General features: G+C 46.1%; 1 protein-coding gene across 1 annotated transcript in view; it reads left to right on the top strand.

The window, feature by feature from the left end:
* Window positions 1-2,136: 2,136 nt before the first annotated feature.
* Window positions 2,137-12,664, top strand: part of LOC136639164 (zinc finger protein 850-like) — a 25,046-nt gene continuing 14,518 nt past the window's right edge. The window contains exons 1-3 of the mRNA XM_066613172.1: window positions 2,137-2,170; window positions 3,208-3,305; window positions 3,391-4,288. Of these exons, the coding sequence (XP_066469269.1) occupies window positions 2,137-2,170; window positions 3,208-3,305; window positions 3,391-4,288 (1,030 nt within the window). The remainder of the gene's footprint in view (window positions 2,171-3,207; window positions 3,306-3,390; window positions 4,289-12,664) is intronic.

Genomic DNA, 12,664 nt, shown 5'->3' with positions numbered 1-12,664 from the left:
GACAGAGGCTCTCCTGGTTTGGAAATCCTCGATGCAGGTGCTGGATTATCGACTTACTCTGAATGGGGTTGCACTCCCTCTGAAGGAGCAGGTTCGCAGCTTGGGGGTCCTCCTGGACTCGCAGCTGCTCCTGGATTCCCAGGTGGTGGCTGTGGCTAGGGGGTCCTTCGCTCAGCTTCGGCTGGTGCGCCAGCTGCGGCCGTACTTGGATTGTGCAGACCTGGCCACGGTGATCCATGCCACAGTGACATCGAGGTTAGATTATTGTAATGCACTCTATGTGGGGTTGCCCTTGAAGACGGTTCGGAAACTGCAACTAGTGCAGAATGCGGCGGCCCGTGTGGTTACTGGAGGTAGGCAGTTTGACTCTGTCAGTCCGCTTCTCCAGCAGCTACATTGGCTGCCCATTTGTTTCCGGACCCAATTTCAAGGTGCTGGTTTTGACCTTTAAAGCCCTATACTGGGCCAGGGTATCATAGAGATCGCCTACTTCTGTACAATCTGGCTCATCCTCTTAGGTCATCAGAGAAGGCCTTTTTACAAGTGCCGCTGCCTAGGGAGGTACGTGGGGCGGTGGCAAGAAATAGGGCCTTCTCAGTAGTGGCACCAATGCTATGGAATTCCCTTCCCCTTGACTTAAGGATGGCTCCCTCTCTTGAAACTTTTCGGTGAGGCCTGAAGACCCTTCTGTTTAAACAAGCCTTCTGAGTTCTCGGCCTTTTTAACATCTTTTCAACATCTTTTAATTTTTTACAGGCCTGATTCTTTTATGAATTGCTGCTCTATGCTCTTTTTACCTTTTTACTACTTGTTATCTGACTACTGTTTTTATGATATGTGTTAATATGCTTTTATCTGTTTTTAAATTATGATGTTCATCTGTTTTTTTAATTAGGTTTAATCTGTTTTTAACCTGTTGTAAGCAGCCTTGAGTCCCTTTCGGGGAGAAAGGCGAGGTAAAAATAAAGTTATTATTATTGTACATGCAGTGTGTGTGTGTGTGTGTGTGTGTGTGTGTGTGTGTGTGTGTGTGTGTGAGTGAGAGAGAGAGAGAGAGAGAGAGAGAGAGAGAGAGAGAGAGAGAGAGAGAGAGAGAAGTAGCAAGACTTAAAAATTGGAGTGCCTGAAATGTGTGCCCTTCCTGACAACGTTTCTCTTGAAGTTGCCTCCTTTCTCTCTTTATCTTCAGGTGACTTCAGTCCCCTAATTCATTTTCTGGCAGGATTCCATGTGTCAGTTAGCATTCATGAGGCTGCGTGATGTGGGATGCATCAGCAGCAGATCATGAGGGGTCCAAATGGGGGCTTGTATGAAACTTGGACATGTTGGACTTCCTGTTTCAGTGACAGGTTCTCATTTACAGCATGTGCCTGTCCCTCTAATAGAAACTGGAAGTCCTGCATGTCCAAGTTTCACGTCAGCGCATGAGGCTCACGATAAGCATTTGGTTGGGATTTGGTAGACCTGAGGTGGCATCAGGTTGTGTTCCAACCCAAATGTTAACCCTCTGGCAAGTTGTCCAAGTGCCCAGTTCCAAATGGGTGATGCTGCCCTCGTGCTGGCCGACCTCTGCAGCCTTGACTCATGTGGGGACTGAGTGCCTGAGTCCTGCTTACATTGAACCTGCCTGGGGGTTAACCTCCGGACAGAGATTCTTCTGTGCCCCACCATCATCCAGCCTGCATCCAACTGGGACTTGGTAACGGGTTTCCCCCAGGCCAGCCCAAGATTGGGAACAGCCTCCTGAGGAGACTCTGCCTCACTTCTTTCTGCGGAGACTCTTCTTTGTACTGGTGTGGTAGGGTTGCACATTCCTGTAGATATTTGCGATGTGCTGGTGTTGTGCCTAGTTTGTGTTGGCTGCCTGGAGTGCTGACTATGAAAGGGAAGAAAGTTGGATAGAAATACACATACAGAGAGAATGTTCACTATTGTGTTCTGAGTCTCGTGGTCCAGGACTATGGGCCAAAGCAGGGCCAGTAAGTAGGCAGAGGTAGAATTGTCCTCTTCATGTAGCCCTCCCCCTGCAAGCCCCCCAAGACATCCTGCTCTATCCTGAAACAGCCCCCCTCTCTGCTCCTGCAGGTGGCAGCTGAGAGTTCCTCCTAAGGGGTCCAGAAGGCTCCATCTGGCTTCATGCAGGAAGAGGATGACGAGCGGAGCCTCTTGGGTAAGAACGGAGGTGCCTTTTATTGTCCAAGTTTGGACCCCCCCCCCCCCAGTTCTGGGCCAACATTGGCTCTGTTTTTGCTTCTCCCTTCAGGGAGCTCAGCATCTCTCCAGCATCTCCAGAGCAGGGCTCTTTCCCCCTTTGCTCTGGCAGGCCACACTTCTCTGCTGCCACCAAAGACAGCTGCTGTGCTCATAAGTGGGCAGCAAAACCCATAGCACGGAAGGTGCTTCTCCACTCACAGCTGCCTCCTTATCTCTCTTCCATTCTGCATCCTCCATGCCTCTATTTTTGCCATGGAAAAAAGCGATGAGCGGGATGGGGAGGAGGGCTGATCAGGCCTGGGAATGGAGTAGATTCGGCAATGGTGGCACACGCCAAATACTGGTCTCATCCTGGACCTGCTCCACCTTCCTGGGTGAATGTGGACTTTTGGTAGCACTCTAGCTGGTGCAGGTCCATGTTGACCCATGGCAGCCGCTGGGGGCGACTATAGGGCAAGGGAACACATCTTTCCTTACTGCAAGGAGGTCTCCAGTGACCAAAAAGCTTCAGCAGGATACAGCAGAAGCTGGGCCCATTCTGCTACATCACCTTTTGTTAGATTAGGGCTGCCTGAGCTGGAGGAGGCCATAGGTTGGGAGAATGGGAGTGAAATCCATGTACATAACTCTGAAGGGCTTGATTTTCCACTGGGCTCTTACCACGTTTCTCTCCTCCTTCCTGAAGGGTGTATGCCGTACTGGGAAAATGAGAGGGACCCACCAGGGATGTTGTTGGACAGAGATGCAGAAGATTCCCTTTGGGGATGGGAATGCCCATGGGGGCAAGAGGGAAACCCCACAGATGAAAAGATGGAGAAATTGATTCCTTGCCTGGGAGGAGCCCTCCAGGAACAGGAGAAACAGACAGAAGAGAGGAGGAAAAGAGTGTCCTGCTGCTCCTAGTAGCATCACTACAGAGGGAAAACTCAACAATACCTTGTTGCTTGAGGAGAGCTCCAGTCAAACCAGCACTTCTGCATATGGAACATCCAGAACAGGGGAAAAAACCATACCTATGTTCGGAGTGTGGAAAGACATTTGCTCGGAGTGATGTCCTCAGACTGCATCAAAGAACACACACAGGAGAGAAGCCATACAGATGCCCCCACTGTAGCAGCAGCTTTACTAATGGCCCAGCTTTTAGGAGACATCTAAGAATCCATACAGGAGAAAAACCCCTATGAATGTTCTGAGTGTGGAAAGAGGTTTGGCTGCAAACAGTCCCTTATAGCACATCAAAATATTCACCTAGGAGAGAAACCCTATGAATGTTCTGAGTGCAGAAAGAGCTTCTGCTGGAAACAGTCCCTTATAGCACATCAAAATATTCACACAGGAGAGAAAATGTATGAATGTTCTGAGTGTGGAAAGAGCTTCAGCCAGAAGCACACCCTTAAAAGACATCAAAATATCCACACAGGGCAGAAACAACATCAATGTTCTGAGTGTGGAAAGAGCTTCTGCTGGAAACAGTCCCTTATAGCACATCAAAATATTCACACAGGAGAGAAACTGTATGACTGTTCTGAGTGTGGAAAGAGCTTCAGCCAGAAGCAGACCCTTAAAAGACATCAAATTATCCACACAGGGCAGAAACAACATCAATGTTCTGAGTGTGGAAAGAGCTTCTGCTGGAAACAGTCCCTTATAGCACATCAAAATATCCACACAGGGCAGAAACAACATCAATGTTCTGAGTGTGGAAAGAGCTTCTGCTGGAAACAGTCCCTTATAGCACATCAAAATATTCACACAGGAGAGAAACTGTATGACTGTTCTGAGTGTGGAAAGAGCTTCAGCCAGAAGCAGACCCTTAAAAGACATCAAAATATCCATACAGGGCAGAAACAACATCAATGTTCTGAGTGTGGAAAGAGCTACAGATACAAATGCCACCTTAGAAGACATCAAAACATTCACACAGGAGACAATCCTTATAAATGTTCTCTGTGTGATAAGAGCTTCAGGCACAGAACAACCCTTGCAGTACATCGGAAGAGTCACACAGGAGAGAAACCTTATAAATGTTCAGCGTGTGGAAAGAGCTTCTTGCACAGAAAAAGCCTTAAATATCATCAAGATCTTCACACAAGTGGGAAACTATATAAATGCTCAAAGTGTGGAAGGACTTTCAGCTGCATTGTTAGCCTTAAGTTACATCAACAAGGAGCAGGGGGAGCCTGTCCCATGCTGTAGCAAGAGCTTGGGTGAGGAATCGACCCTTGAGTAATGCAGGAGAAGATGCCAGGTGACTGCCTGGGACATGGGTACAGTTTCAACCACAGCACAGCAATTCCTTCCTCTATTTTAAAGAACCCACCCAGTGGCGAAAATCTTGTCTGAATACCCTGATCAGTTTAGGGTCCTGCATTTTGAACCTTGCAAGGTAGCTGCACAGGCCAAATGGCTGTGCTGTATGGAACTTGCAGCGAAAAGATTTGTGGTGTCTGGGTAATTTTTTTTTAGTGAAATGTTTAGTTGATTGTTTCACTGGTTTGTGTATTTTAACTGTATTTTTATTCTTTTTAGAAATTCCTGGAGAAAACCAGAGAACTTTTAGCTTTTTCCACTGTTCAACGACAGCCATTGAGGCTTCCTTACAGTAGTGAAGCTGTACCAAGATTGTAGTTCTGCTTTTCTGATAACTTGGCTGAATTAGATTAAAGGAAATCTGACATAGGACTGTGGGTGAAGATTCAGTTCAGCTGTTTGATGACATGGAAAAAACAGTTTTGCAGTCAGTGGAAGTGTAAACTGTTTTATAGGTTGGTTGTCTTATTTCTCAATTAGGTTTCAAGCTGGGTTGAAACTTTTTAAAAAAATCAGTAACTGGGATATAAACATTTTACCTTCGAACTAAATGGGAGCAACTGGTTTTGAGGTAGCCATTTTATCTGGTAGTTACTCGTCTTGATGTTGGAAAGTCAATGCTTGCTAATAATAAACTTATGTATTTTTTTCTCTATGTAACTTCTTTATTGCGTTGCAGAAGGAATCAGTGCTGCTGAAACTTCACGTAACCTGTAGTTTGTCCCCTAGAGTGAGAAGTTCATCCATACGTTAATAGCTTGCATGAAATGGAGAATGATTGATTTGAAGTGATGTTCATTCTTGGACCTGGGGATGAACGCTGAATTCTCGGATGTTGCCTGTTCAGAGACAATAACCTTATTGGCTGTTATGAGACTCTGAGAGACTCTATCCACTTGTGCAGCATCTTGTACACTTTGGACAGCAGTAGCGTAGCTGGGGGGCAGCCGGATAAATATTTCAGATACCGCAGCACGCCATGTACATGGTCTCTCCACTTACTGTCGGAGCCATTCTGGGCAACAGCTCTTATGATGAGTGAGGAGGCGCTTACATCTGTCCAGTCCCCACCTAGGCTTTCAGGTGCTATCGCCACATCCTTTGCCAAAGAATTCCACAGGTGAATTACATGCTGGGACAGAGACACTTTCTTTTCTCCTCTAACTCTCCTGCTACTCAGTTCTATTGGTTGTCCCCTGGTTCTAGTGTATAGCGAGAGGGAAAAGAACAGCCCTCTATCCAACCCCTGCATAATTTTGTATTGGGGGTGGGTCACGTGGACCGTGGGTTTACTTATTTGTGGATTGGGGTCTGGGTCCTACTCCCACATGTGCCCCATCCAGAGGCAAGAGACATTGTACTCCCCTCTCCTCCTCCAGAGGAGAAGGGGTTTTCTGCTCCTAGAAAGAAGTCCCTTCAGTTCCTGCTCTGTCCCAACCATGTCAGTGGTTGTCCTTCTGAATGTTCTCTCCCTCGTCTGGAGTGGCTGTTGTGAGGCTGAATCTGGTAAGCTGAAGAAAGTTTTGCGGTTCCAGAAGGAACAGGGGTTGTACACAGGGAAACTTCTGCTTAGGAAGGGGGGGAGTGATATGGCCAGCAGGATAAGTGGGGGGAAGAATGATAGGTTAACCCTTTAAAATCTCTATCTTTTTTTGTTTGAGAAAATAACTGAGCCAAGTTATTTGAGTTATTTTAAACTCAATATAAGTTACAAATAAGCCAAGTGAGCCAAAGGAGCCAAGAAAAAGACTGATCTTTCCTTTAAAAACAGGATAGGAGATTATGTCGTTATGTCAAAGAGACCTGAAGAGATCATGATTGGCAGAACATGTGGAATTCCAGGAGCTTGTGTAACCAAAGTTGTGGGCCAAGAACATTTGATTTCAGGGCAAAATGACCTCCTACTTAGAGCTAGAACCATGCACCAAACAGTGTCATAATATGCCCTATAAGGAGGTGGAAGTGACATACAGTGTCACATGGGTAACTTGTTTGTTTCACTGTATTTTAATGAGATTTTCTGGGTGTGGCTCTCTGACAAACAAGATGGGAAGTGAAGGGGTAAACATCTGTATCCAAACAGAAATTAAATTAGCTTGTATAACTTACTAATCTACTGTAAATAAAGCCTTGAAACCCTTTTAAAAGGTCGGTGGACTGTTTAGCATTGCATCAGTAAAAAGAATCTGAAAATCTTTCCATCAAGAGGGAGCCAATCCATGCTGGTAGCGATTCTGGAATGGGGGTACCAATGGCAGGTGTTTGTAGTAATGTCCAGTCTTGGTTTGCTGTAGAGCAGTGTTCTTCAACCTGGGGATCATAACCTCAATGGGAACATACAGACTCATGGAGGGTGTTGTGGCAACCTTTCAAAGCCTGTGCAAGAGGTGGCTTGGATCTCATCCAATAATGGTGCTGCCTTGTCAAAACTGAATTCAAGATATACTGTGGATATGTAGTTGCATTTCAAGTGGAAGGCAGGGCTTCATTCTTGGAAGCAATGCAGAGATCACTGGAGGGCTGTTAATTTCTATGGTGACCTCCCTAGGAAATTCCAGCCAAAGTTAAACTTTTATTTTCCTGGTTCCCTTTTGCAAATGCTGCATTTGGCAGAGGTCTGTTTTTTCAGCACCAGGATGGGATCCTCTTTTCCATTTGAAACAAAGTCCTAGACTACAATTCAGTGCATCTTTATTTAAGAATAACACCCCATGGAAAACAGTGGGGTCTACTTCTGAGTAAATAGGGTCACAACTATGTGCTTTTTTTGTAAAAAAAAAAAAAAGGTGCAGGAACTCACAACTTGTTAATATTTTATTTATTTACTTATTTTTAAACCATTTTTTATCGGCGAAATTAATAAGATACAACTAGTCAATAACTACACACACACACACACATCTATCCTGTGTGAGCTCCCTGATAGCAAAAGCAGTCATAGCTGGAGTGAAACATAAAGGGGTGCGAAAGACCTTGCCGGGATCAGGTCTGCCCCCATCACCCATTGGGAGTGTCTGCCTTGGACGTTTCAGGCTCTCTGTCTCTTGTGTTGAGATAGGGAGGGCTCCAAATACAGGATCCCCCAATAGTCTTTGATGATTATGTGCGTGTATCTCCTTTATGTGATTTGTGCGTGATGTGATCTCCTTTATGATTATGTGCGTGTATCTCCTATACATAGGAGATTATGTATCTCCTACAGGACTCTTCAGGGAGGAGGATTCAGAACATCCACCCTGGCTGGTAACTGCTGCTGTAGCTCCTGGAGTGAGCCCCGTGCTGGAGGCTGTGGGTTAAGTCCTACCTGGGACTTAAAAAAAAAAAAGGCCAAAAAAAGCCTGCCTTGTACTGAACTTTGAGGAGTTCTGCAGTTTCAGCTGGCCCCCCTTTTGGCAACTGGCAACCAACCTTTATATTTTGCAGCCATGGAGCATCTCCCCACCTAAAAAAAGAAAAAAAAAATTCTTCCTCATAGGGATTTGAACCCCTAGCCTCTGGTTCCACAGACCAATGCTTTAGTGTTTGGAACTAATACTTGAGGCGCTGATGGCCACCAGCTGGGCTCAAGACCTTATATATTAGTTCTGAGCATTTTGACTATAGGCTTTCCTATAGCCCAATGGAGAGAGTGCTGGGCTGTGGAGCATGAGGTGGAGGTTCGAAGCCCTCCCTAGCCAGCAGTGCAAAAAAAAAAAAAAAAAAAAAAGTGGAGCACGAGGTCAGAAGTTCGAATCCCTCTCTCAGTGGGAGAAAAGGTGCCGGAACGCCGTTCCCCTTCATTCTATTACAAAAAAAGCCCTGGTCACAACTATGTGCAGCTGCACTCGCTCACCTCTGCTGTGAATTGAATTGCACTCTCCCAGTTATGTGTTATAAGTTGTATGTTATATGTAGAGCTTCTGGCTTAAACACCAGTAGTTCCCAACCTTTTTTCACTTGCATATTGTCAGCAGCCCATTTCTATAAATTGTGTCCTTCATATGAGCAAAATGTTTGTAATTAATAATATAAGAGTGGATCCATCTCCACTCTATGAATTCATGTAGTCATCACATACTTTCTCTTTTCATCTGTTTGAAGAACAGAAAACTCTGCCTTTGCACTGTTTTGCTCCAGAAGTGTCCTAAGAAATCCTGGGTGATGGATCACTTTCCATATGATGTTCCAGTGGATCCATCTCCACTCTATGAATTCATGTAGTCATCACATACTTTCTCTTTTCATCTGTTTAAAGAACAGAAAACTCTGCCTTTGCACTGTTTTGCTCCAGAAGTGTCCTAAGAAATCCTGGGTGATGGATCACTTTCCATATGATGTTTCAGTTTTTTCACTGTGCTGGTTTTCAATCACTGGTTCATAGATGAATTGATGACCAAAAACTAGCTATTGGTGGGGCTTTCACAGCCAACTAGCTACATCCCTTCCTGGCCCTGTAAGGCATTCTGGAGCACTACCTGCCTTCTTTTGCCATTATTCCATTCTTTTTCAAGTACCCCTAATGGTCCTGTTGAGTGCCCCTGGGGCTACATGAACCCCAGGTTGGGAACCACTGTTTTACTGGTATGTTTTTTATAGTGCACTTACTCTGACAGTGTTTACAAAAAAGTGGCAAAGACCAGAATTTAAAAAGAATAATAATGTATCTTATGATCTTTTACTAGGTTTGTAATAATTTAGAGACTGCAGTTCTTAGGCAACAATTACTGGTAGGTTATTTTTCAGGATCTGGTCTCAGGTAAAATCAGACAAAACTATAGTCAGACACCCCCTTAAGTTTAACCCCCCAACTTAGCAGAGGGTCATAGAACATTCCATGATGTTGGCTCAAAAACCTGCCCTCGACTTATCTGTGAGATTGACCTGTAGGCGGGCAGCTGCAGTGATCCTGCTGCATTGCAAGAAGGGGGATACCAGGGAGCACCGGCTCGGCTTGTCTAAGGCAGTGGCACTTAGTACAGAGTGCTCACTCCTTTCCCATCATCCCACTCTTTCCCTTGGTTGGAACATGCAGCTTTGTGGGGAAAAGCCTAGATAGTTTGAATCTGCTGCCACCAGCCCAGGACATCAGGTTCCCAGAGGGGCTGCCTGAGCAAAACCCCCTCCCCTCCAACAGTTTGTGGTCTCAGGATCTCTATGGAAACTCCCTCTTACAGTAGTGCTTGCAGAGGGAGGAGGCTGACAAGTCCACTGTTATCCCAGAACAAGGCAGATCCATTTATATGCAAAAAGGTTTTTATTCAAAGACTGCTAAAGCAAAAGGAATACAAAGCCCAGGTGAGCAGAAGAAAACAAGAATCCAGGCTTGCATAATACAGGAACATTGACTAGAGGTTTGCCCCCCTCTAGGACCGCCAGTGGTCTCAATCATGTCCCCGCTCAGGCATCTCTTTCTAGCCTGAAGAGGCCCAAAGCGTTGCCTTTCCTCATAAGGAAAGTGCCCCAACCCAGTAATCATCTTAGGGTGCAATCCTAACCCCTTATGTCAGTGCTGGAAAGCACTGATATAAGGGCAATGCAGCTCTGACATAAGGGAACAAACATTCCCTTCCTTTGAGGAGGCCTCCATGAGTGACACCCAACTGCAGGATGCAGCACACGTCCCACTGGCACTGCTATACCAGTGCCGGAAAGCACTGACATAAGGGACCCTCAGTTGCTCTCTTTTGCACCTTTTCCATCTCCAATATATCCTTTTTGAGATGCCGCGACCAGTACTCGACACAATACACCAGGTGTGGCCTTACCATAGATTTGTACAACAGCATTATAATGTTCGCAGATTTGTTCTCAATACCTTTTCTAATGATCCCAAGCATGAAATTAGCCTTCTTTTAGAGCCATCATGGCTTGTAACCTGGATTGCCTTCACATCCATCCATTTGCCAGTCCCCATCCAGGTTTTCAGGTGCCATTGCCACACCCTTGGGCAAAGAGTTCCACAGGTGAATTACATGATGGGACAGAAGTGCTTTCTTTTGTCTCTTCTAACTCGTCTAACTCAGTTTTAGGGGATGTTCCCTGGTTCTAGTGTGTTTCGAGAGGGAAAAGAACATCCCTCTATCCAACCCCTGCATAATTTTCTACTGGGGGGGGTGCATGGACCCATATCCATGGGTCCACTTACCTGTGGATTGGGTCTCAGTCCCACCCCCACACATGCCCCATCCAGGGGCGAGGGAAGTTATGCTGACCTCCCCTCCAAACAGTCCTCTGAGCCCAGCAGAGGCCGCGAACAGTGAAACCCAGTGAAAGTTATCCTTGAAACCGGAAATGATGTTTTTAATGCCTTATGAGAACCGGACGAGAAGGGGTTTTCCGCTCCTAGAAAGAAGTCCCTTCATTTGCTGCTCTGTCCCAACCATGTCAGTGGTTGTCCTTCTGAATGTTCTCTCCCTTGCCTGGAGTGGCTGTTGTAAAGCTGAATCTGGGGGGCTAAAGAATGTTCTGCACTTCCAGAAGGAAATGGGGAGAGCACAGTGAGGGAAGGGAAGCCATATGACCAGGGAGGGCAAGTAGGGAGGAAAAGGCAGTCGACCCCTGCTAGAGTCACAGCTGGGGTGGGAGCTTGATGTCTTTTGACCATGTCAGGCTAGGGGAGGCTGCAAGTTGATGAGGCTCTGGGAAGAGAGAGAGTGGGGAAGAGTGGGAGAGTGGAGAAGGAGAGTGGGGAGAGGAGAGTGTTCCTCTGGGGAAGAGGAACAACTCTGGGAGAGCTGTGGTTGGGATACCAATGGGCAGGTGTTTGTATCAGAGGTCCAGTCTTGGTTTGCTTTCAACCTGCAGGTCACAACCTCATTGGGGTTGTACAGCCTCATTGGGGGGGGGGGGAGTCATGGCAACCTTTCAAAGCCTGTGCAAGAGAAGGCCTGGATCCAATCCAGTAGAGATTCTACCTTATCAAAACTGAGTTTTTTATACAATCCTGCTGTGATGGGAGAGGGCGGCTTCCAGGGACCACTTGCTGTCTGGGGTAGTGGCACCTAGTACTGAGTGTTCACATCCTTCCCTTGCCCCCACCCCACCCTGTTTGAACAAGCACATAAGTGGGGAAAAGCCTTGGTAGTCCAAATCTGCTGCCACCAGCCCAGGAGCAGTGGCGTTTGGAGGTCATTTGGCACCCAGGGCCTGGGAGGAAACTGGAGGCCAGAAGTGATACCAGACCAGAAAGATCCATCTGAAATGTTGTGTGGTTCTTGAAAGACAGAAACTTTCTGTGATTGTAAAAATCCCCTCGGGGGATTTAGAAACAGCCTGCCTATGTGAACCACCTTGAATGGATGGGAGACCGCCTGAGAATACCTGGTGCTGTAGACTTATACCATAGTCTTTCAAGACTGAAGGTTGCCAACCTCTGAAGTCAGAGGAGTCATCTGATGACCCGAAAAGCGGTATGTAAATACGCAGTTGTTATTATTATTATTATTACATTTTTGACACCTAGGTCCACCCACCCAGCAAACCTAAGCCATGGAGACCCAAGTTCAACTAGAAGCCCAGGTTGACCTAGGCTCTGAACTTAAGAAAGTGCTGATCCCCCCACTCTGGCAACACAAAAACCTGATCTGTTTGTGATTCAGTGACATACTGACTCTGCATCTAGAGGTTCGATGTAGCTATCATAGTTCATAAGCACTAATATAGTCCACCATCAATGTTTAGAATCCACTTCAAAAGTCATCAAAGCCAATGTACAACAACACCCAACATCCTCACCAATGGTACCACTAGGTTTGGTGTTACTCTGCCTGATAACTCATGGTACCACCCCCATTAACTTCATTTATTTTACTATAGAGCAGTATAGATTACCCAACCAATTAGTAACCAACAAAAAAAGAGACCAACCTGATGACACTCACACAACTGAACATAGTTTTCAGTTCTAGTACTAGCTATGATCTACTAGATCCAGGTCTACAGAGCTTGCGTCCTGAGTACACTTCTATACTGCAGCGAGTCATGGACTCTTTGCTCATAACAGGAGAGGAAACTGGACGCTTTCCACAAGCACTGTCTCCAACGCATCCTCGGCATCACCTGGCAGGACAAAGTTCCTAACAACACGGTCCTGGAACGTGCTGGAATCCCTAGCATGTATGCACTGCTGAAACAGAGACGCCTGTGTTGGCTCAGTCATGTA

Source organism: Tiliqua scincoides, chromosome 2, assembly GCF_035046505.1.
Source record: "Tiliqua scincoides isolate rTilSci1 chromosome 2, rTilSci1.hap2, whole genome shotgun sequence".
Lineage (NCBI taxonomy): Eukaryota > Metazoa > Chordata > Lepidosauria > Squamata > Scincidae > Tiliqua > Tiliqua scincoides.
Note: the sequence above shows the minus strand (reverse complement) of the source record. Positions and strands in the feature narration are given on the sequence as shown.